Raw genomic sequence first — 25,470 nt, 5'->3', positions numbered from 1 at the left:
AAGATTGATGGACGGAAGGTTCCCCCAAAAACGATAGCTGCCGCTCGCTCGTCAATGGATTCGGGTCATTGGGAAAGTGCGATGAATGAAGAGTTAGCCTCATTGGGAGAAAAAGGAGTGGGTGTCCTAACACCACTCCCATCAGGGAGAAAAGCAGTCGGCTCACGGTGGGTATACTCACACAAGTATGATGAAAATGGCCAGATTGCCCGTCACAAGGCCCGCCTTGTTGCGCAAGGCTTCACGCAGATCGAAGGACTAGATTATACGGACACCTTTGCTCCTGTTGTGAAATACGACACCGTACGTGCGCTACTCTCCATGGTCGCAAAGTTTGATCTTGAACTCGATCAAATGGACGTAAAGACCGCCTTTCTCAACGGCGAGCTTGACGAAGAGATCTACATGCGTCAACCTCCAGGCTTCGAAGACGCTGAGCATCCAGACTGGGTCTGGAAACTCCTCAAGGCCATCTATGGACTCAAGCAAGCCGGTCGTCAGTGGAACAAGACCCTTGATGATTTCTTACGAAAAGAGGGTTTTAACTTTGTTCGCAGTGAAGCAGACTATAGTCTGTACGTTCTACGTAAAGATGACAAGACCATCTGGCTCCTCGTTTACGTCGACGACATGTTGCTTGCATCGAACTGTCGGGATTTCCTCAACGGTTTCAAATTGGAGATGAGCAAACGTTTCGAAATGAAGGATCTTGGCGAAGCGCGTCATTTCTTAGGAATGCACATTACGCGAGATCGCTCCAAGAAGCTCCTTACCGTCAACCAATCCTCCTTCCTCGAACAGATCCTCAGTGAAACTCGGATGTCGGATTGCCGACCAGTATCCACCCCCATGGTTCCAGGGATCTCCTTGACAAAGTCATCTGCACCCCTTACTCAAGCCGAAGTGCAGCAATTTGCGCACATGCCTTATGCGCGTGTTGTTGGGGAACTCAACTTCGCCATGCGTGTTAGTCGTCCCGACATCGCATATGCAGTATCGGCGCTGTCAAAATTTTTGAGCAACCCTGGCATTGAACACTACCGCCAGCTTCACCATCTCCTTCGTTACCTCCGTGGATCCACACATCACTCCTTGACTTTTGGTTTGTCCAACCAAGGACTCATCGGTTATTTGGATTCTGACTTCGCGTCTGATAAAGACGACAGCCGCTCAATTGGGGGCTATGTCTATTTTCTTTTCGGTTCCCCCATTAGTTGGCGTTCCCAAAAGCAGTCCGTCGTTGCAACCTCGTCCACTGAAGCTGAATACATCTCACTCTCTAACGCGGCCCGCGAGCAGATCCATCTCAGCCAGCTGCTATGTGACTTTGGCCTTGACCTCTCACTGATCACCCCCACCACGCTATATGGTGATAATAATGGAAGTCGCGCACTTACGAAAAACCCTCAATTCCACGACCGGGCCAAGCACATTCGCGTCCGCTATCACTTCGTTCGAGATCTAGTCAGCGACGGGACCATTATCATTCCCTATGTACCCACACACAATATGATTGCCGACATTTTCACGAAATCCCTACCACGAAAACTTTTCCGCAACCATCGACACTCGCTCGCTCTTCGTTCACCGTCAAACGAAGAACCAGCTGAATGAGTACGCCCGCGTCTCTAGCGTTTTGCGTTCGAGTGGGAGTATCAAGATATGACTGCTATACGTATTTAGTCTTTTCATTTTACATACACGAACACTCCTCCTACCATGCGTCATACACGTTCCCTATTGGTTCTCCGTTCCAATCAAATGTATTAATTCCTCTCCTCGTCGAATGATCTCCCTCAGTCTTTTGAACCAAGACTGAGGTGAGCTATCTTATTGACATCCCTACTCTACTCCTACTAACTACTACTCTACTAGTTCTGTCCTCGCCCTTAGGTATGATTTATAAGAGTCTTTTGAACCAAGACTGAGTTCTGTCCTCGCCCTTAGTTTCTCTAGTCCGAGTCCTGTCACCTTTGATAATATTCATGCACAGCAAACTCGACCACTATGCCGGCAATAGACAGGCGGGGTGTCGGCGCAGGCAGTGAGCAAGGCGTTGATCTTAACAGCCCACCATATGCTATCCATAATGGTAAGATTTAATCAGTATATATGACCATTGCGATATGACTGGATTCCCTGGAATGCACAGGCTGGATCTCTTAATCAACGCTCCATGGCGACGAACGCGACGCACTCCGGCGGATATGTGGACCTTGACGTACATAATATGTTCGGGTTGATGGAGGAAAAGGCAACGAATCTTGCTATTCAATCGATCCTGCCCGGAAAGCGTCCATTCCTGATCAGCAGATCAACCTTCCCCTCTGCTGGAAAATGGACCGGTCATTGGGTATTTCAATCCACTCGGCTTAATTGAGCATGATGTTGACTTTCAAATAGCTTGGGGATAATTACAGCAAGTGGCAGTACATGCACCTCAACATTCAGGGCGTGTTACAGTTCCAGATCTACCAAATTCCGATGGTTGGTGCTGACACCTGTGGATTCTGTACGTGCCCTGCAGAATCATTGGTTTCTGGTAAACGATCTATGTAGACAACAACACCGACGAGGAATTGTGCAATCGTTGGATGCAACTCTCGGCATTCGTTCCCTTCTATAGGAACCATAACGCCATCGGTGCTCTCTCTCAAGAGCCTTACCGCTGGGCAAGTGTAGCCAACGCATCCCGCATCGCCATCGCTGTTAGATACGCGCTACTGCCGTACTGGGTAAGTGTGTACGCTCTCTAGTGATTACATCATTGACATTAGACACACCAAAGTATACACTCTTTGCCAACGCCTCCATGGCTGGTTTTCCGCCCGTCAAGGCGTTGTTTTACGAGTTCCCTGACGAGCCTGAACTGTTCGCCGTAGACAGGCAATGGCTCGTTGGAAGCGACATTCTCGTGACTCCAGTCTTGACTCCTGGAGCTACGACCGTCGAGGGTAATACCATTGATCTCATCAACAACCACCGCCACTGACGTACTACCTACAGGTATCTTCCCCGGCCGCGGAAGCGTAGTTTGGCGCGACTGGTACACACACGCCGTCGTCAATGCAACATCTGGAGGCAACACGACGCTGGACGCTCCCATCAGTCACATCAACGTCCATATTCGCGACAACTCCGCTCTATTGTTGCACCAAGAGCCCGCGTACACCATCTACCAGACTCGTGAGGGTCCCTATTCACTCCTTGTGTCCCTCGATGCAGCAGGTACAGCATTCGGCACGGCTTATGTGGACGATGGGATCAGTTTCCCTCCTGGGCCGAGTCGGAGCCTCACGTTCCAGGCTGCCGAAGGCATACTCAATATTGAGAGCAAGGGTGAATATGTGATTTTGCAGAAATTGGAGACGATCACTGTGCTTGGGGTGCAGAAACCTACCCAGGTGAAGTTTCAAGGATCGTCGGCTGAAGGGTGGATTTTTAAGGAGGCCACTGAAGAGCTGGTGGTGTCGAATGTGTCTGTCGACCTTAATGGACAGGTGACTTTGGCGTGGAGGTAGTTTTCTACCATTTTTTTTGACCATTGGATAGATCGCGCAGTGCGTGATTGTAAATACTTACCGTCGTTTTCGGAACCACCAAAATTGGAGCATGATACGCATATTTTCAGCTGCTTCAGCATGAAGACCTCTATCATAATACAAGGGACAGAACTTCGGATCAACAAATCTCAGACTGACACTACGTAGATCGTCACTCGGAACTCCTAGCTCCTGCAAATCGTACATCATCTCGTCACCCTGCTGTTGCCTCTTCTTTCTCCGCTAGCCACCATAAGTGCCTATTGCGCGTCACAAAGCTGCATAGGAAGCTTCGAAGTCAGGCATTCGACCTGCCCAGCCCAAAGTCGCAGATCTATTTAACTAACCTCTTAACCGGCTATAACCGGGTTAAGTTATAACTCTGTTAACGGGTTAGTGACAACACTGGTTGATGCTGCTCATCATGCTGGTATGATTTCATATCTTGAAAGGTCTATATCGAATCGGATAAGCTGATTCATTTACAGGTCTGGACCGTCTGGTCGAGCTCCAACACGACGGTCCAATGAGACTGACACAGAAAACGGTATGAACTGCCTTGTCAGATGAACAACTAACCGACGGTGAAAAATCGACAGTTGATCTCATTCAACTATCTTTAAACTGACACACATTTGATTTATGGCCAACGCATGGGGCTCTGTTTACACCAGAAAGTACGCAACTTCATTCACTTGACATATAATATATTACTCCGATTCAATGTTAATATTGCCTCTCATCAGCGAGCTACGTATCATTCGATCAACAACAGCACCAATGCGAAAGCGGAAACATGACTCACCAGTGTCTACAAACCGGCCTGCTCTCTTGGCGTGTTCATATCTGCACATGTGACCGCTCTGATATTACAAAGCGCAAAGGTGAGTAATTAGGCCAACACTGGATGCAAAGCGAACTCCTACCGTAGTTGAAATGCAGCTCAGTTCAAAACCGCAGCAATCACTGTCTGTGCTGCAACTTGCGCCCGCGTCGCCACACGCACTGACAGACATCATAGATGCTGTAAACGCAACAATAATTGTGAGAAAGGCCCGGTAGAAATGCATTGTTTGTGTGAGGCGGTATGATCTGGTGAGGTGCTCGAATGATCTCTTTGACTTGGGGTGGACAGTGAGAAGATGGCTTACTTTTATACTGTCGCGAAAGTTAACTCTCAGTGTTGTAAACAGGATTTGGTTTGGCAGAATGGATATGCCTGGCGGACCATGCTGCACGACAATTTTTTTTTTTGCGTTTCATTGGAGAATTCATCGTCCTGTGGCGCCGGAGAGTCAATCTCGGACACAGTCTGGTTCGGAGAGGGCTCGCTCCTGGCTTAACTAACGTAAAACAAGGAGAGTTTAGGCAGAACCTACAGTGCCTTGCATATAAAACTGCGTAGTCGCATTTCCACAAACCCTATTTGTACCTATTTGCTCGGGCCAAAACATACCGAAAATAACCTGTCGGTGTGACCAGTCACATCAAATAATGCCTCCTCACCTGTCTCAACAGCTTCGAGAGTGTATCATCACCTGGCGCTATGAGCATGCAATGACTGGCTCGCAGATTGCGGCACTCGCTGGATGCTCTGAACGAACCGTTGTTGAAGTTCTTCGTCTCCATCGACTCTTCGGACAGGTGAACAACCCATTTGCACGTCTCAGAGGCCGGCCACGTTCCCTTGACCAAGGAGATATCTCCTATATCACCTCTCTCCTCGATGCAAATCCAACACTGTACCTTGACGAAATTCAAGAACGTCTTTTTGAATCTCGCGATATTGATGTTTCACTTGCTACACTGTCCCGCACACTTAGACGACTTGAATTTTCTTGCAAAAGCCTTGCAAAGACTGCATTTGAGCGTGACGAGTTGCTTCGTGCAACATGGCAAGCCGAGTATGGAGATATTCCGAAGGACCATTTTGTATGGATTGATGAATCTTCGGTTGATGACCGCACAAATCAACGAGTCAATGGCTGGGCACCTCTCGGAAGAGCATCTGTTCGTCGGGCCACATTTATTCGAGGGCAGCGTTACTCAATCTTACCTGCATTGTCTGTTGATGGCATCATCGCACTGGATATTTTCGAGGGTTCTGTCACGAAGGAGACATTCTTGTCCTTTATAAAAAATCAGCTCGTCAGTCTCGATCAAGTCATTTTTCTTCTGACAAATACTAAAATTCTTATAGGCTGCAAAGTTGACACCATATCCTGGTCCACGAAGTGTCGTTGTACTCGACAATTGTTCAATTCATCACGATGAAGAAGTGCGACAGATCGTGGTTGAAGAATGTGGTGAGTCTGCATTTCTCATTCTATTCTTCGATTGTCTCAGTACATGAACAGGAGCGAAATTGATATATCTTCCACCATACTCACCGGATTTCAATCCAATCGAGCAAGCCTTTCACTCAATCAAGGCGTGGCTGCGTCGTCACGAAGCTGAGGTTGTGAACTCTGAAGTCCGTCCTTGGCTTATACACAGGGCTGCTATGTCTGTGTTGCCAGAGGATGCTGAGGGCTGGGTCACGAATTGTGGTTACTCTTGACATTATAGCGTGTTGCTGCAAATTGACTATGATAAATGAATGTTATGTGCCATAAGTCATTAAACGAGTGTAAGCAGCCTTGAAAATCAAGCAACTAACGAAGACGGCGCCTCTTCGATTCCAGACGCTCACTCCACTCCTTGGCGAAAATCTGATACTTCCGAGCTCGCCCTTCAACTGTCCCAAGAACTTCACAAAGTCGAGAGACAGGAATATCAGCAATGATATCCGGAGTGAGTTCAAAATCAGTCAAGGCTTGTTTTGCATCGAGAAGATCAATGCCCTTTGCCTGTAAAAAGTTCTGCAAGCATGCTTGTACTTCAGATCCAGCAGCGGGGGCAGGTGACAGCGGGGGAGAAGGATCACGAGAGTGTCGGGTTGGAGTCGAAGGGGGCTCTGAGGGTGAGGCTGAAGTAGCTGCTATGTTTCGAGTAACTGAAGAGAGCTGATTTGTAATGAGTGGAATCATAGAAGCGAGGAGGATTGTCATTGGATCAGTTGACATTGAAGCCCCCCGTGGTCCACAACGTCCGCGTGGCTTGGAACCAGTGTCAGCTCGTCCATCACGGAGCCCATCGAAATCTCCCGTATTTGGTGGCTCGTGTTTCGTAGCATCAGCAGCAGCCTGAGACGTCATTAGAAAGGTGCCAGACAACTAGTGATTAACTTACAATGGCAGCTGCCCACATCTTGAGCTTTCGCATGTTCAAACCAATGTGCTCACCAGCTGGCGTCACATAGCAATAGCCTTGCTCGCCATGTTCACCCTGGTGCTTCTCACAAGTCCACTTCTGCTTCAGTTGCACGATGATTGAACCATGAAGCTGTGCAGCTTCTGAAAAATTATCGACATGAGGAACCTGCCAGTGTAATGCAACAAATTATTACTATGCTATCATATAAAACTTCAAAATAGCTTACCCTCGTTCCATAAAGAAGCTCGTCTTCTTGATCTTGAGATGTTTCAGTTTGCGAGAATAGCTGTGAACAATAAGACAACAGAGCAATCACATCATGTATTCCTTACCCTCTTACGAATCCTATAGCCGTCCAAGGTGTCAGTATCAAACTCGACGTGAACAACACAAGAGCCCTTTTTCTTCTTCAAGAGATTCTCAACCGAAACTTCAAAATCACGATCTTTCTCAACAGTCGAAGCATTGGTGCGGCCACCACTGCTCGTTATAAGTACAACACAGGATCAAGTATCAGGTCTAACCTTGATCCGCTCCACCAGATCTTGAAAGGCGGACCCGAATGAACACCGGGACTGAACTGATCACTAAGATCGTGAACCCCAAAGAAAGCCTTGATGAAGTCAGCGCGAGAGCTGCCTTCGATCTTGATATAGTCGGACTTGATGGTCTTGTCCTTCTTTGTCGAGGTTTTGGCATTTCGACCAGGTGGCTTCTCGATCACGGAAGACATCATGCACACATATACAAGGTGATGTGCTGGTGCAGTCGAACCTGATGAAATGAGTACTACGTCAATCAATACAACAATAAAAAAACTAACCATCTACAAGTGATTCATTTTGAACGGCCGGTTGAGCTGCCATTACAGCAGCCTCTGGCATCGTCACAGGAGCCAAATTCGGAGTCTGGCGAGCCGCTGGAGCCGCAGCTTGTAACGCTTCAGCAATTTCATGATGAGTGCGGTAGTAACGGGGCGGATTGACACCACCATCTTTGAATACTAGTTAGATGTCTATGACAGTAGCAGGAACTATAGAAATATTACCTATCCATGCTGGGTTGCGAAGCCAGCCATCGGACGGACGCTGAGCATTATTCTGAATGAATGTCGAGGGCAAGGGAGGCTGCGCCATTGTAAACGAGTGAGTGTGAGACGAGTAAATCGCTGGAGAGACACAAAATGAGCACACACCTTTAAGTGTTAGATGGTGGCAAGATCCGAAGAGAGTCCCTGCCGGATCTTCGTGGTGGAGCAGGGTCGGATGCCACTATTCTTGATGATGTCTTGCTGCTAACGACGTTTGGTGAGCAGCGATTCTGCTTGCGGACTGGATATTCCAGAAATCCTTCTAGCGAGGGCACGAGTCTGCAAAGTCAAGGACATTAGTGAGGCTGTGACTGGTCACATCAACAAAGGTATTTTCGGTATGTTTTGGCCCGAGCAAATAGGTACAAATAGGGTTTGTGGAAATGCGACTACGCAGTTTTATATGCAAGGCACTGTATCCCCTCCCGCCATTTCGTAATATGCTGAGTCGAGTGACTGCTTGTCTGAACCTGCTCCACTGATTTATTTTTATTGTAGAGCTGGAACATCAAATGTGCGCACCTGGGTCCTCCTGCAGAGGTATGTGATTCTGCCTCTCTCTTTTTGCTCTCTAGCACTTCGAGCTTGAGCGCTTCCCTTAAAACATGGGCGCTGTTCCAGGCGTTTAGCCAGAAATCTGTCCCCTGCGGTCATTGTGGAACACCAGAACCGCGGAGCTGTCGAGGTGCTCGTGTGATGCTGCCTCGGAGATCGATCCCTGTGCTATTCAGTTCTTCGAGCATGAGCACCTCCCTTAGCCATGGGAGCGGTTTTCGGGTTCATTGCAAATGTGGTTAGTGGATCAGTTTGCACGATGAGATCTAGGGTTTCGGCAGAACCTGTCCCCTCCGGTCATTGTGGAGCAACAGAAGCGCAGAGCTGTCGAGCTGCCTGTGGAGCTGCACAAACAGAAGCGTCAGAGGCGCTTGTGTGAAGACCACTCTCTTCGCGATTTTAGCTCGGTGAGCGCTTGCCTTAGCCATGGGAGCGGTTTTCAGGCGTGTTGGTGCTAATTTGATTAGTTGGTCAGTCTGCACGATGAGAGTTTAGGCAGAACCTATCGCCTCCGGTCATTGTGAAAATACAGAAGTGCGTGCATGTGGAGCTGAAAAAACGGAAGGCACACACCTGAGCTCTGGCTGCCGAGGTATTTGTGACGCTGCCTCTCCCTTTGCTATTCAGCACTTCGAGCCTGGGCGCTTCCCTTGGCTACTACGTGGGCAGATTTCAGGCATGGTGGTAACTTGCGTAGTTGATGTATGATAGCGGTGCATGCGCACCCAGTCGTACTTCAGTAGCCAGGCTTTGAAAGATTCGGAAGCCCGAGGTTCGCTCTGAAAACCTTTCACAGAACGACTCAAGCCCCAGCACGGTAAACAGTGATCACTTCAAAGACAGAAAGAAAACAGCGACTCAAGTACGAACACGATGTCGTGCGAGCTTGATAATGATAATGATATGATATGATATATACTTTTTTTTTCGCTTCGCTTCGACGAGGCTCCAGGCCCGAGCAAGAACCAACGTCCGTGCAACGCAGTCCACCCCAGTCCCAATCGGTACCAGCACAGTCGCACTTGCAATCATGATCATCATACACTTGCAACCAGCACGTGCAGGGAACACCAACCTACTCGCCCTCCATAATCAACCTCAGCGCTTCCTCGCTCCTAGGACGTATATCGCATACGAACGGGCTTGGTGTCCTGTTGGATGGGAGGGGTTGTGTTAGCACTCGGTATTTTGGATTTTGGATTTTGGAGGTGCTGTGATGGGTTGTGGGTGCGAACAAGCAAAAGCAGCAGGAAAAAGTGAAGCGAGACAACGCAACGCAATGCAAAGGAAGAGATTCCAAAAGCTCAATGAAACCACGTCATAAACACAAGTACCTTCCCTGCAAGACACTGTCATGTAAGGACACTCCGTGACCGTATCAGGAGATTCCAAAAACTCAACGAATCCGCATCATAAACACAAGCACCTTCCCTTGAAGAAAAAAACGAAAGGATAACAATGACGTGGTTGAGGTCGATGCAACTTTGACAACAAGCAGTGCGAAAGTAGAAATGAACGCGAACGAACATGACCGCCCCAAAACGAAAGCCCACACACAAAACAATAGAAACACCCACCTAAAAACAGCGTTCTCAAACCTAACAACAGGCTCGATCTCCACGCCCTTTTCGTCCCTCGCCTTGCGTATATCAAGGGTTGCGAGCATACTGGTTATTAATAGCCATACTGATGATTCGACGAGGTGGTTTCCTGGGCATCGGCTATGGGGTACGTGTCAGTGTTGGTTTGGGATGGGCGGTGGACGACATGACTTGAACGAAAAGATAGGTGGTAAGAACGCAAGATGAATGAAAGGATGAAAGGATGGTGGGAAGATGACATGTCAAAATGACGAGAAACCCCAAGCACACGCCACCCAAAATCAAAGTTCACTCACCGCCTCCCAAATCCAAAAACAAACGCTCTAGGATCTCTTTCTTTCCCTTCTTCCCCTTCTCCCTCATTTTCATTTACCCTATCACCATTCCAAGCACTTACCCCGTCTACATCCACATCACCATCACCTTGCACCAACCACCTCCTAGGCTCGAACACTTCAGGCTCGCGATACAACCGAGGATCACGCATGATAGCCCATATATTTCCAAAGACGAGTGTTCCTTTTGGAATGTGCATTCCTTCGTAAGTGTCTGTTTGTGTCAGTCTGTGTGGAAGGCCTGGGGTGCGTGGGTGAGGAGTTCAAGATACGATGCGATGGCGTAGATGGGCGGGGGCGATAGCGTCCATGGGCGATGAAAAGGAAGAAGGAATGACACACAATCAGTCCAAACCCCAATCCACCACTAAAAGCAAAACAACTCACTAAGCGGAACAGGCACCCCCCATCTCAGCGTCTCCGTGAACACCGCATCGCAATACGGCAGCCTTGCGCGATCTTCAAATGTGGGTAACCTCTTTGCTCCTGATCGTGAGCTCGATCCTGGTCCTTGGCTCGCTCCGAGGTTCGATCGTTGACCCGCCCCCGGTCCTCGGCCTGATGCTTGGTCCGATCTCGATCTCGATGCTGGGCCCGATCCTGATCCCAGGACGGCATCGAGCTCTGCTTGCGCACATCGGAGGACGTTGGGGTGTTGGACCATCGCGAGGATGAAATGGGAGAGGGTTGTGATGGTTGTGTCAATGCTGGCTTTTTGAGCGGTGGGTTATTTGTGCGAGTCAGCGTGATGTGAAGGTAAAGGTCAACGTGATATGATGGAAAGAATGGACTGACGTACCAGAATACATGGAATTAGCGGTCCATCGGATATCGTGGTCCTCGGTGTCTTCGGCTACTGTTGTGTTGTCGGATGAGAAGGAGGAGTCGAATGAGGAGGTGAAGGATGCGTCGGAGGAGGAGGAGGAATCGAATGAGGCGTCGGAGGAGTGGGATTTGGGAGGGTCGAGGAGGGTGGATACAAAGGAAGGACGGGCGGTTCCTTTTTTCTGTGGGGTGTTATTTTTTGGGATGTGAAGGGAGGGAGTGGGGCATACAATTTCGCTTTTGACGAATTCGTATGGGCGGTCTACGAATTCTTCCATTTTTGCTTTCCAGATTGCGGCGTTGCGCTTGAAAGATGCGCCAGGGAACCACAAGGGGAGGTGTTTGACTAGGACGGAGAAGGTGAGTTTGGACAATAGATGAAAATATGAGACTGACGGGCGGGAAAGATATCGACTGGCCATATGCCACCTCCGCTTGCGATTCGGTTTGCAAGGATGTCTACACATTCTTCTGCGAGGTTGAGGAAGGGGTCGTCGTTGGATTTTACTTGGTGGCCGTATACGACGAGGAGAGTGAGTCCGCCTGCGTATCTGGTATGTATGAGATGACGACTAGATGACTAAGTGGGAGACCGAACCTTCTTATATGGTCTTGGAATTGGAGAGGACTACTGACCAACCTAGACAAAAAAGGTCTGCTCTCGATCTGCATTAACCCGTGATACATTGGGATAACGGCAGGGCCGAATGCTTTTTGCATAAGCTTCCTCTGTCTCCTCGCACGGTCCCCATACGGAGTAAACGCGGCCATATTCTCGCAGCCACAAAGCTCACCAGCCATAACGAGGTGGGGTTTATCGCTATAGACAGACCCACGCTTATCTAAAAGGTCGAAAACAGCTTTGGGGGTGTTGAGGAATACGAGGGATTGGTTGAATATGCGGATGTGTGTGATGGGTCCGTATGTGCGTGCCCATTTGAATGCTGTAAGCCAGAGTTCTCTTGGTGTGAGATCAAGTATGTTTCCTATGATGGGAAGGGGATTTGGACCTGGGGGGAATGGAGCATGGCGGCGGCGGCGGCGGGAATAGGCGAGTATGGCGAGGGCTGCGATTGCTAGCGGGAGTAGAGCACCTGTCAACGCCATGGCCCGACTTTGATCGATGGGCGGCGACTTTTATCAAGGGTTATCACGTGCATGGGCTTCGAACTTGGTATCGAGGTGAGTTGCTTTAGTAGTCCGGTTGACTTACAGAGGGGAGGGCATCATGCGGGAACGCTCTTCTCCTGCGGTATCAAGAAACCGAAACTCCCATCCAGAAAAATTGTTCCTTCCTCGGATGGAGAACCGGACAGCTGTGCCATGTCGGAAACTTTAGAAATGGCATGGCTCTCCGTTCTTGATATGTAGCCCATGGTGTCTGGCGTTCGTGATGCACGGTTCACCCCTACTAGTGCTGTCATGATATGTGGTATTGGAGAAAATGTGTGTCGCATTGACATAAACTATCTCCCAAATACCATCTTTCATCTGTTCAAGCCTCGCGCACACTCAGATACCGCCAGCCTCAACTCCACTCGTTCATTCGAATCCTGGAATTATCGAATTGCGACTTTGCAGCACACGACAAAGCGAGACCTTGTTTGCTCAACGTTCGACTATCTTATGCCGTGGTGAAAGGATGGCCAAACGCACCTAGGACCTGATCCTCCTTCATGTTTGTCTCTGTTTATGGCTGTTCATTATATAAAACCCGCGTCGCATCGGCCCTCATCGACGTACCTTATCTTTCAACCCACACCCTCATCCAAGTTACCTCGTGTCCACAGACCGTTAACACAAGTCCATACCGTTTTGGAAGAGATTTTTACTCAATCACCACGCGGAACGACGCGCCAATATAACCTTGTCGGTCAGTTGTCTTCTACATATCTTTATATACAGGACCGCTGAATCCATGTTGTTTTGGTGCAATCTTATCTGGGGCTTTACATTTGCCATCATATGCACTGGATGTGGACTTGTAGATCGAGGCTTTGGAGAATGTTGAGTATGTTGTTCAGTCCTTCTATCCTGGCGAACTTACACCACAATAGCCTACTCTCCGGTCTTGACGCCACGACCTCGCATGAGACCTCGCTGTCGTGCAGGATCGGTACAAACTCGCGCGGTAACGTTGGATGGGAATGAACCGAACCACTGTATGTTTCCTCTCTTTTGGTCTTTCCTTCCCAGTAATGATTCTTTGCGTTTGGAATTTCAAACAGTGGAAATTGGAGCACGTACGTATCAATCCTGCCACTTTCTTTTCTCCCTGCATTAATCGACAGAGCCGTATGGCATACTGACTTGACTGGATGGATGACGACGACTATGGCGTGAAGGAAACAGTTGGGTGATGAACTCGACATTTCCCTGACGCCATACTCGTCTCAGCTCGTTCATAAATGAACTAGCGGTCAGCTGCATTTATGACCGGATTGTCTGGTGCTGCGATGAGATGTTGCCATGACCTAGAAGATTTGTGTCTCCGATTCCATCTCTCATCGTGCGCATGTCCCAAGTTTCACATATCCTAGACTCTAGACGAGTCAGCGGCGGGCGCCACCTAAGAACATGTTCCGTTACAGTGATGAAATGATACTACAGCAAGATGCGGTTGCTTGTAGAGGCAACGGTCAATAACTCATTGGAAAATGTATCCTTTTCTCGAACCGAGGTGACACCATATCCTGACAAACCTACTTTTCGGAGATTTCGTACCTCACAATGTTCTTCCCACCAGCAAGTTTCGGCAACCTATCTGATCACATATGTAGTCAATCTTCGGGATGAACGTCAAAGAGATCAACCCTCAAGAGACAAACACTCGGTCAATGCGCGGGGTTCACCATTGGCCTCACGCTCCTTACAGTTTATATCATCATCATGGTACAGACACATCATTCGGTTCATGCCACACGCAATGCTCCCTTGCTGCAACGTGCAGTGTCGCCCATTCTTTTCCTCTGGAGTATTATAACCCCCATGACTCGGACGCGGACTTTTAAGATAGGCAGGCATGCCTCGGACATGATCTGACTTTTGTGGTGACCCTCTGTGACACTATTTTGTCTGTCTTAACCAGACGGCACTCGTTATTGCCGTGGTCTCATACCTGTTGGTCGATATAAGATCTTTCGTTCTATTTAGCCAGCGCACATTCGAGTTGTTACCTCAGACGTTCAATTTTGCCTTCGGGTGCACGATCCTGAGCTAAGATACTTATAGTTCCCACGGCTACGATGTCAAGGACTCTGATGGCGTGTTGAAACGTTGGTGGTTGATGCTGCTCATCATGCTGGTATGATTTCATATCTTGAAAGGTCTATATCGAATCGGATAAGCTGATGCATTTACAGGTCTGGACCGTCTGGTCGAGCTCCAATGAGACTGACATAGAAACCGGTATGAACTGCCTTGTCGGATGAACGACGACCGACTGTGAAAAGTCGACACTTGATCTCATTCAACTATCTTTAAACTGACACACGTTTGATTTATGGCCGACGCATGGGGCTCTGTTTATACCAAGACCAAAAAGTACGCAACTTCATTCACTTGACATATAATATATTTCTCCGATTCAATATTAATATTGACTCTCATCAGTGAGCTGCGTATCATTCGATCAACAACAGCACCAATGCGAAAGCGGAAACATGACTCACCAGTGTGTCTACAAACCAGCCTGCTCTCTTGACCTTTTAATATTCGCAAGTTGCATGAGCCTCATACTACGAAACGCAAAGGTGAGCAATCAGGTCAACACTGGATGCAAAGCAAACTCCTACAAGTGCAACGCAGAACATTTCCTCACCACAGCAGTCACTGTCCCTGTTGCATTTTTTGCCCTCACCCTTGCATGCACTGACAGACATCATAGATGCTGTAAAGGCAACAATAACGGTGAGGAAGGAGAAACGCATTGTTTGTGCGAGGTGGTATGATCTGGTGAGGTGCTCGAATGATCAGTTTGAGTTGGGATGGACGGAAGGAAGGTGACTTGCTTTTATACTATCGCGAAAGTTAACTCTCAGTGTTGTAGACAGGAGTCGGGTTGGCAGAATGGATATGCCTGCCGGATCATACCACACGACGATTTTTTTCGTTTTCATCAAATTTATCGTCCTGTGGCCCCAAAGACCCTATCTCTGACACAACCCTGTTTGGAGGGTGCCTGCTTCCAGCTAATGTAACACGACAAGAGTTTAGGCAGAACCTATCCCCTCCCGCCATTTCGTAATAGGCTCAGTTGGTAACTTCTAGTCTAATCCTACTTCGCTGATTTATTTTATTGTAGAGCTGGAAGCACAGAAGTGCGCACCTGGGTCTGCTGTCGAGGTGCGTGTGTCATGCTGCCTCTCCCCTTGCTATTCAGCACTTCGATCTTGAGCGCTTCCGTTAGCCACGAGGGCGGTTTCAAGATTTTAGGCAGAATTGTTCCCTCCGGTCATTGTGGAACAACTGACCCGCGGAGCTGTCGAGGTACCTGCGGAATTGGAAAAAAAAACGGAAGCGCGTGGTGCTCGTGTGATGCTGCTTCGGAAAAACCGGTCATCATTGAACAATCATGGAACAGAAGCGCGGGGCTGTCGAGGTGCCTGTAGAGCTGCACCAAATGAAGGTGTCTGGTGTATCTTCATGGGCCGTGGCGTCTCCCATGCAATTGCATTAAAATATTGTCAGTTCTAATGATTACATCTCGACTCTCTGCTTTCTTCTCACCAAGGCTTTGTCTCTTTATCCAATCTCTCCAGCCTTTCATCCTCCACTCTGAACTGTACACACGAATGTGTGGTGGACCGGCACGGACTGCAAGGGAAGCCTAAGGCCAACCATCGATTGCGAGAGGCTATCGACTACGACACGTACGGCAACCTATGACAACTGACTACAAGCCCGGACTCCAGCCACTGTGCCAGACCACCATGGTACAGTGGTAAACAGGCACTCGCCAAAATCTCGGAGTCAACGTATGTGAGCTTCTCCATGTTTTCTGGACAAGCGTTAAACGTTTGGTGCCGATCACCGATTTACTCGCGAAGCTGAAAAAAAAGGAAGTACACACCTGGGTTCCGCTGCCTCTCCCTTTGCTATTCAGAACTTCGATGGTTGGACACTTCCCTTGGGTATGGGGGCTGATTTCAGGCATGTTGGCTGTCATTTGGTTAGTTAGCAGTGCATGCGCACCCACAGGCAGTCCCTAGTAAACAGTGATCACTTCAATGACAGAAAGAAAAAGCGACTCAAGTACGCACACGATATCGTACGACCTTGATAATGATAATGATATGATATGATATATACTTTTCACTTTCATAAGGCTCCAGGCCCAAGCAAGAACCAACGTATATGGAACGCCAGTCCACCCGAGTGACAATCGGTGCCAGCACAGTCGCGCGTGCACTCATTATAATCATACACTTGCAATCAGCACGTTCAGGGCACACCAACCTACTCGCCCTCCATAATCAACCTCAGCGCTTCCTCGCTCCTAGGACGTATATCACATACGAACGGGCTTGGCGTCCTGTTGGATGAGAGGGGTTGGGTTAGCGCTCGTTATTTTTTGGGGGGGGTTTTGGAGGTGTTGTGATGGGTTGTGGGTGCGTTGAATGGGGTGGAATGGGAGGAAAGAACGAGCAAAAGCAGCAGGAAAAAGTAAAGCGAGCCAAGGTAACGCAAGGCAAAGATATTCCAAAAGCTCAATGAAAGCGCATCATAAACATAAGCACCTTCCCTTCAAGAAAAAAAACAAAAGCGAAGGAACAGTGATGACGTGGTTGAGGTTGATGCCCGACTCAACTCAACTCAACAAACAGTACGCAAGTTGAAACGAACGCAAACGAACGCAGCCCCCGCCCCCTCAAAAAAAAACCCACACAAAACAAAAAGAAACACCCACCCAAAAACAGCATTCTCAAATTTAACAACCGGCTCTATCTCCACGCCTTTTTCATCCCTCGCCTTCCTAATATAAAGGGTTGCGAGCATGCTGGTTATTAATAGCCATATCGATGATTCGACGAGGTGGTTTCCTGGGCATCGGCTATGGGGTGCGCGTTAGTGTCAGTTTGGGATGGGCGGTGTGGATGAGGAATGGGGCGATGGACAAAATGACTTGGAACGAGAAGATGATGTAAACGAAATTGATACCGAACGAAATGAATGAATGGATGATGACAAGACAACATGTCAAGAAGCTGAAATGGCGAGAAACCCCAAGCACACGCCACCCGAAATCAAAGTTCACTCACCGAATCCAAAAACAAACGCTCTAGGATCTATTTCTTTCCCTTCCTCCCTCGTTTGGATCACTTACCCTATCACCATTCCAAGCACTTACCCCATCCGCATCCACATCACCATCACCTTGCACCAACCACTTCCTTGGCTCAAACACCTCAGGCTCGCGATAACAACCGAGGATCACGCATGATAGCCCATATATTGCCGAAGACGAGTGTTCTACGAAGGAATGCACATTCCTTCGTAGGTGTCGAGTGTTAGTCTGTGTGGGAGGCCTGTGGTGCGTGGGTGAGGAGTTCGCGATGCGATGGCGTAGATTGTGCGAGTCAGGGTGATGTGAAGGTAATGGCCAGCGTGATATGATGGAAAGGATGGACTGACGTACCAGAGTACATGGATTTAGCGGTCCATCGGATATCGTGGTCCTCGGTGTCTTCGGCTACTGTTGTGTTGTCGGATGAGGAGGAGTCGAATGAGGAGGTGACGGATGCATCGGAGGAGTTCTTTTGGTGTGAGATCAAGTATGTTTCCTATGATGGGAAGGGGATTTGGACCTGGGGGGATGGGGCGTGGCGGCGGGAATAGGCGAGTATGGCTAAGGGTGCCGTTTGAGCTTTGCGTGAGCCTGAGAACGTTAAGCTCAAACAAGTGCTTAGTAAGCGAGCGAACGCGTATTCGAGACGCGTTTTGATACACGCGTCTTTCATCTCGCTTTCATTTCGCGTTCGCTCCAGTAGTCTTCTTAGTAGAGAGTTCTCGGTCTATTCGTCATACAAACAGCGTTCTCGACACTATGACCAATAACGCATCAAACTCTGGGTTGCCAGCCGGGGTAGGAGGGAAAGATACCTCTGCTCTTGGGGATGCGTCACAGCGTAGGGCTGACGCAGACAGACACGCTGACGGAATTGTTAGAGGCAGAAATCGCGCGGTTACATCAACCCGCGATGTTCTGCAACGCGAAAATGACGCGAGATCCGATAGGAACAGCGATCGAGCCGATCGTCGGGTAACGACATCGGGATACGTCTCTGAAGACGAACCGATGTTAGACATCCCGGGAGGCGAAGAGACAATCCTCCCAGAGCCCGCACCAATCGACACAAACGCCCCTTTGATTAAAGCGTTCAGCGCTGTCAACGCGCTCACTCCCCACTCACGTGACGCTTTCGACGCCATCATGATTGGCAAGCGGCAAGGCGGAACTACAGTTACAAGCGCAGGGCAACCTGCCAATGGGACAAGTGGAACGTCATCTACCACCCAGCTCGCATATACGGATGATGACGTCGTCATGGTGTCGTCAATCGACGACGTATATGAAATCCCGCGCGTGGTTATAAACCTCGCGCTCGCCAAGATGCACGTGCCCCTTACGTTGCTAACCGCAGACGCTATAGAGAAGATCCACACGGACCCCTCGTGCATCAAAATGAAGAAGGGGATAGTACTCGACGACCCCAAGAAGTCTGTAATGGACACTTCGTCTTTCCCACCAGAGACCTCCCTCACTGCAGCCCAGTTTGGGGAGGCGTCTGAAAATTTCATTAATCTTCTCTCTCATGTCGCAAGCCCTCTTATCATCGAACGCTTCAAGCAGCACCGTCGTTTCTGCCTATCGCGCAAGCACTATGAGGACAACTTCGAGGCCATCCTCACATTCGACATCGAGACGCGAAGAATTTTCTTCAACACGAAATCGTTCTTCACCGACGCAGCCTATGAACGCCGCTGGAACGAGATCCAAATGCTCGTGTCCAAACGTAAGTCAGACGAGGCTTCAGCTAACGCTAGCCGTGAGGCAGCGCGTGCCGCGTCGTTGGTCGCACGCCTCGAAGGAACCAACAGCACAAACCGTTACGCGCCATACCCGCCTAGACAGAAGCAAGAGAACACGAGCGCACCTTCGGATGGGAAGTCCTTTCGAAGAGGCAAAGGGGCCTCCTCCGACGGACCCCTTTGCCTGCTCTGCGGTCGGAACGGGCACAAAGCCAGTGACTGTACGTTCACCCACTCAGCCAAGAACACTCCCGTCGTCTGCATTTGGCAAGACAAGATACTCCTCAAGTCCTCCTCAGCCGTCGTCTGCATATCCCACAACATCGGGAGGTGCATTCTGGGAAAACACGGAGCAGACATCATCCACGTCTGCTCCGTGTGTGGCAGCAAAGCCCATGCCGCCTCCTCCAGGTCCTGCTGAAAGCATTCTCGGTCGCGTCGTCACCCCATACGACGCTAACGCCTTCGAGCGGCTACTAGACAAGTTCAACCTCACCTCACGATACCCCGACCTCGCATACAATATTCGTCACGGCTTCCCAATTGGCAACATGCCCGTCCTTACACGTTCCTACTCCCCTCCTAATCACAAATCAGCACTCGACAACCCGGACGTCATTCGCGCATATCTCGCAGAAGAAACTTCACTCAATCGCATGTCCGGTCCCTTCTCAGCAGCCCAGGTGGAAGCTGAGCTGGGAGGGTTCTTCGTGTCTTGCCCCCTCGGCCTCGTCGAGAAGGCCGGCGCGCCAGGGAAGTTTCGCATCATACGCGACTTATCCTACCAGAACAAAGACGACGGGTACTCCGTCAACGACCACCTCGATGCAGACGATTTCCCTACCGAATGGGGTACGGCCTCACAGGTAGCCGAGATTGTAAGTACCCCCCCTCTCTTATTTCCTATGGATGGATACAGGCAAGGCGCATATATGCCTCTTTTTCACGCGGTGCCGCCCGCTTTCAACCTTGCAGAGCTGGGCGCTCGTTTGCGCCCCGCCGAGCTCTTCCCGCGGTGTCGCCCGCTGTTCCCTTGCAAAGTCAGCACTTGCTTGTGCCTGGCTGCGCTCTTTACCCCGCATGGGGTACCGCAGAGTACCCCACTTGCGCGCACCGAGCGTTCGTTTACGCTCGGTTGCCTCCCGTCCTGTGCACCGCAGTGTGCACAGAACTAGACTCGGGAACCACTTATTCTTACGTCGGCGTTCAACGCGGCGGTCGTGTCGAAATTATCTCGAACCGTAGCTGATCGACCACTCAGGTTGCCACCGCACCTTTGGGCACACAAGCGGCCACACTCGATATTGAAGCAGCATACCGCACTGTACCGGTTTGGCCACCACACAAGAGATTCTTGGTGGTTGGATTTGACGGTTCGTTCTGGATTGATCACAATTTTCCCTTCGGTCTTACCACTGCCGGTGGTGTACAAGGCAACATCGCTGACGCGACCGTCGACATCCTACACGCCATGGACATCTCACCCATCAAGAAGTGGGTCGACGACCACGCAATGTTCAGGTTCCCGGTTGCGGGAGGCGTTCTCGGCCCCGACGGTTCCTTCTCGTCCTACGAGTACCTGTTCGACTTGCTCAGTATCTTCTCCGCAACGCGCCCTTTAGGCATCCCATGGCACCCCGACAAGTGCACCGACTTCGCTACCATATTCACATACTTAGGTTTCCTGTGGGATCTCGTGCAACGCTCGGTCTCCCTCCCAGAGGCAAAACGCCTGAAATATCTAGCCAAACTCGACGCGATCCTGCTTAACCTTTCTAAGTCCCCCTTCATGTCTCACAAAGACGCCCTAAGTATTCACGGCACCCTTTCTCACGTCGCATTCGTACTACCACACGGCAGGGCCTTCCTGGCCAACCTATCACGCTTCACTTCATCATTCCCGTTCGCAACTCGCTTCGCACGGCGCAAGCCCCCCCCTTCCGTGGTTAGCGACCTCAAATGGTGGCGCCACGCTCTCAGCTTCGCTCACCCACCACGTTTACTCACGCTGAGAGGTCCTCCCCAAGACGTTGACCTTTGGGTCGACGCTTCAACGGACTGGGGGATCGGACTCACGCTGGGAAAACAATGGAACGCATGGCGGACCATCAATGGATGGAAGAGAGAAGGCAGAGACATCGGCTGGCTCGAAGCCATAGCCGTGGAGCTGGCTGTCATGACGTTGCAAGCCGCTGGCTGGAGAGACCGTTCTGTATTGATCTACTCAGACAATCAAGGCGTGATCGGCGCCTTCAGACACGGCCGCAGCCGAAACTTCCAGGTAAACCTATGCATTAGGCGCGTGGAAGCCATCGCCATGGACTCCAACATGGTACACCATTTATTTTACACCGAGTCGCTAGCTAACAAGGCGGACCCTGTCTCTCGTGGCGAGACAGGCCCAGCAAGCACTCGTCTCCCCTCCTTCCAGCTGCCTGACGAGCTGGTGCCCTACATCACGCCTCATGTCTGACGCACTCACGTCGTCGTCAGCAGGTGCTGATGTAGTGTTGGCCATGGTCCAATTGCGGGAGGTCTTGAAGAGACAGCCCACACTTGGAGCGCCGCCCATGGACATTCACAAGAACCCCAAGCCTCGTAAGCCGAAACCAGCAAATACCATCGCCCATTCCCATTATCGTCCACACGTTCTTGCACGCGACAGAGTCCATCTCTGGTCCGCGCCTCACACCGACTCCTTCCATGCATCTCTTCTTCATGACCTTCCCCTTAGCACAGCTTCTCGTTTATTAGACGTACTCTTAGTCTCCGTCGAACCCAAGACGCGGGAAAATTACGGTGCAGGCCTATTGAGGTACCACCAGTTTTGTGACTCGATTTCCGTACCAGAAGACCGCCGCTTACCGGCATCAGAACATATACTCGCAGCTTTCATCTCTTCTTGGGCAGGCCGAGTCGCTGAAACTACCGCCGACAATTGGTTGGCTGGGTTGCATTTCTGGCACCAGTTGAACGGGGCACCCTGGCACGGACACGCTCTCCTTCGTAGAGCAAAACAGGGCCTCACCAAGCTGGTCCCTGACTCATCAAAACGCCCACGCCGTCCACCCGTTACCTTGAAACACATGCACACCCTTTTTCGCCTTCTTGATCTTTCAAACTCGTTCGACGCAGCCGTTTATTGCACAGCCAGTGTCGCGTTCTGGTCTTGCTGCAGGTACTAGCTACCTTTTGACATATCTAATCACGCGTAAACTAACAGACTCGCAGACTCGGCGAGCTCGTGCTACCATCGCTCAACTCCTTCGATCCCACGCATCACGTCTCCCGTTCGTCTCCAATCACCCATCGCGTGACAGATGATGGGGCGAAATACGCCTCCTTACACATCCCGTGGTCCAAGACAACTCACAGCGACGGTGACACAATCTCAATCTCGCGCATCGATGATCCAACGAACCCTTACGACGCACTCGTGCACCACATGTCAGCGAACTCAGCTGTCGATGATTCCGCTCCTCTCTTTGCGTTCGAGACTGATACTGGTTGGGCTCCTCTCACTCGCCCTTGGTTCATTACAAGGTGCAACGATGTATGGAAGTCTGCAGGGTTAGATACACTCACTGGCCATTGCTTCCGCATCGGGGGAGCGACAGAATTGCTTCTTCGAGGAACACCACCAGACATCGTCGCTGCTCAAGGCCGTTGGAAGTCAAGGTCGTTCATGGACTATTGGCGTCGCATAGATTCAATCATTCCCACTTTTGTCACCGGTTCTCTTCATGATTCACGCGTTTCCCTAGTCAGAGCCTCAATGGACTCATACGAACGTAGATATCGTTAGCACTCACCATCCATTTTCAAATTGCATCACACGTTTCTCACTCGCTAGTCTTCGTAAGTTGGGGGTCGGGTTTTCGGCCACGACAGTGTGTAAGCACTCGCTCGTTCCGGGTTGTGTCGTGTCTCAAAAACCTCCCAAAACTACCGCTTCACACTCGAGGTTTTCGGCCCGTGTCTCATCCTCCGGTTGCTTCTTTTCGCACGTGTTTGCTGATCGACTCAGCGGATGTTTTTGTCTGCTGCCCGGCAAAAGCCGGTCCAGACCACGGCCCAAAACCCCCACCCCAACTGGCGAAAATAGCATTTAGTCTCCACTAAATCTATATCATTTAGTCTCCACTAAATCACTCACACTTAGTCTACACTAAGTCTCGCTTTCACCATCAGCGTACCGCTGACCATCACGCGAAAATTCACCAAACCAGTATGAAACTCATTGCACGGCTACACACAGGTAGCGTGAATTTTCGCTGACATTTCGATAGCTCATCGAGTATTACTAAGCCTGCGATTGCTAGCGGGAGTAGGGCACCTGTCAACGCCATGGCCCAACTTTGATCGATGTGCGGCGACTTATACCAAGGGTTATCACGTGCGTGGGTTTCGAACTTGGTTCCGAGGTGAGTCACTTTAGTAGTCCGGTTGACTTACAGAGGGGAGGGCACCATGCAGGAACGCTCTCATCCTGCTGTATCAAGAAACCGAAACTCCCATCCAGAAAAATTGGTCCTTCCTCAGATGGAGAACCGGACAGCTGTCCCATGTCGGAAACTTTAGAAATGACATGGCTCTCCGTTCTTGATATGTAGCCCATGGTGTCCGGCGTTGGTGGCGCACGGTTCATCCAGTGCTGTAATGATATGTGGTATTGGAGAAAATGTTTGTTGCATTGACATAAAACACCTCCCCAATACCATCTCTCATCTTCTAGTCTCACTGCGCACACTCAGATACCGCCAGCCCCAACTCGACTCGTTCATTCGAATCCTGGAATTATCAATTGCGCACACGACAGAGCGAGACCTTGTCTTTACAACGTTCGACTATATGATGGTGGTGAAAGGATGGCCAAATGCGACTCCCCCTTCACGTGCGTCGATTGGACACCTCCTGATCCTCCATGTTTGTCTGCGTTTGGTCTGTTTATTGCTGTTCATCATATAAACCCGCGTCGCATCGGTTATCGACGTACCTTATCTCTTACTTTTTAACCCACATCCTCATCCAACTTACTTCGTGTCCACAGACCGTTGGCGCAAGTGTCATCCATGCGAAACTGTGTTCTCGTGGGCATCATACAGTCCATACCGTTTTGGAAGAGACGTTTACTTCAGTTACCCAGCTCACAAGCACCACGCGGAACAACACGCCAAGCTAACCTTGTCTGTCAGTCTGTCTTCTGTATATCTTTATATACAGGACCGCTGAATCCATGTTGCTTTGGTGCGATCATTACCTGGTGCTTCACATCTGCCATCGTATTCACCGGATGTGGACCTGTATATCGAGTCTTTGGAGAATATTGAGTTTGTTGTTCAGTCCTCCTGTCCTAGCGAACTCACCCTACAGTAGCCTTCTCTCCGGTCTTGACGCCCATCCAGAAAATTCGTTACTTACTTGATGACGCTACGACCTCGGTTACATTAGACGGGTATGAAACGAACCAGTTTGTCTCTTTCCTTTTGGTCTCCCCAGCGACGACTCTTTGCGTTTGGCGTTTCGAACGGTGAAAATTGGATCACGTACGTATCAATCTTACTACTTTCTTTTCACCCTGCATTGATCGATAGAGCGTATGTCATAACAACTTGACTGGATGAATGACGACGGCGATGGCGTTAAGGGGTGCTGTCCAAATATGAACTAGACAATTCCTTTAACACCATACTCGTCTCGCACTCTTCGCTGCCGCTTCAAGAACCGGTGGCTCATTCATTTTCATGAGCAGCTCTTGTTCATAAACGAATTAGCGATTAGCTGCAATTATGACAGGACCATCTGGTGCTGCTATGAGATGTGGTATTGTAGAGTTAGAGTCATTGTGCCTCCAATTCCATCTCCCATCGTACGCATTGTCCCAAGTCTCACGTCTTCTAGACTCTAGACGAGTCAGCGGCGGGCGCCGCCTAAGAACATGTTCCGTTACAGTGATGCGATGATACTAGAAGTGCGGAATAAACTCGGTCCAAGTTACCGTATCGTATACACCAGGAGGCACTGGTGATAAGAATAAGTTATATGGTGGATGTTTGGTTACAGTTCGACTTCCCGAGATGCCGCACGGATTTTCAATGTCCGATCAGTGTTTGCTTCGAGTATTACCATTCATTTCATTTATTCGATTTTATTCGATGTATACCAGTGTATACCTTGCATATATATTCTGTGTTCGTCTTCCCTCAGTTATTCATGACACGTGTTAGATAAGTCGG

General features: G+C 49.8%; 4 protein-coding genes across 4 annotated transcripts; 2 read left to right on the top strand and 2 right to left on the bottom strand.

Moving 5' to 3' along the window:
- Positions 1-2,173: 2,173 nt before the first annotated feature.
- Positions 2,174-3,608, top strand: DEU56DRAFT_954215 (glycosyl hydrolases family 31-domain-containing protein; the record flags this gene model as incomplete). The annotated part of the gene is made up of 5 exons (XM_041359204.1): positions 2,174-2,353; positions 2,404-2,512; positions 2,560-2,735; positions 2,789-2,954; positions 3,007-3,608. The coding sequence occupies 5 exons, from the start codon at positions 2,177-2,179 to the stop codon at positions 3,519-3,521; spliced, it is 1,143 nt and encodes a 380-aa protein (XP_041206400.1). The 3' UTR covers positions 3,522-3,608.
- A 1,632-nt stretch (positions 3,609-5,240) lies between these two features.
- On the top strand, positions 5,241-5,528 carry DEU56DRAFT_689495 (uncharacterized protein; the record flags this gene model as incomplete). Its single annotated transcript, XM_041347092.1, has 1 exon — positions 5,241-5,528. A coding segment is annotated over one exon (288 nt), but the record flags the coding sequence as incomplete, so codon positions are not given.
- Positions 5,529-6,085: 557 nt separating this feature from the next.
- DEU56DRAFT_814656 (uncharacterized protein) lies at positions 6,086-7,964 on the bottom strand. The gene is made up of 7 exons (XM_041353743.1): positions 7,846-7,964; positions 7,621-7,791; positions 7,322-7,571; positions 7,130-7,277; positions 7,024-7,083; positions 6,774-6,962; positions 6,086-6,727 (listed from the first exon to the last, which is right to left on the bottom strand). Exons 1-7 carry the CDS (start codon positions 7,931-7,933, stop codon positions 6,197-6,199), a joined length of 1,437 nt encoding a protein of 478 aa, XP_041206398.1. The 5' UTR covers positions 7,934-7,964; the 3' UTR covers positions 6,086-6,196.
- A 1,553-nt stretch (positions 7,965-9,517) lies between these two features.
- DEU56DRAFT_872235 (cytochrome P450) lies at positions 9,518-12,551 on the bottom strand (the record flags this gene model as incomplete). Its single annotated transcript, XM_041355768.1, has 8 exons — positions 9,518-9,593; positions 10,020-10,163; positions 10,340-10,619; positions 10,766-11,089; positions 11,178-11,549; positions 11,600-11,754; positions 11,802-12,279; positions 12,518-12,551. The coding sequence occupies 8 exons, from the start codon at positions 12,549-12,551 to the stop codon at positions 9,518-9,520; spliced, it is 1,863 nt and encodes a 620-aa protein (XP_041206397.1).
- Between the last annotated feature and the right edge of the window lie 12,919 nt (positions 12,552-25,470).

Source organism: Suillus clintonianus (assembly GCF_016758775.1).
Source record: "Suillus clintonianus strain FC179 chromosome Unknown DEU56scaffold_57, whole genome shotgun sequence".
NCBI lineage: Eukaryota > Fungi > Basidiomycota > Agaricomycetes > Boletales > Suillaceae > Suillus > Suillus clintonianus.
Note: the sequence above shows the minus strand (reverse complement) of the source record. Positions and strands in the feature narration are given on the sequence as shown.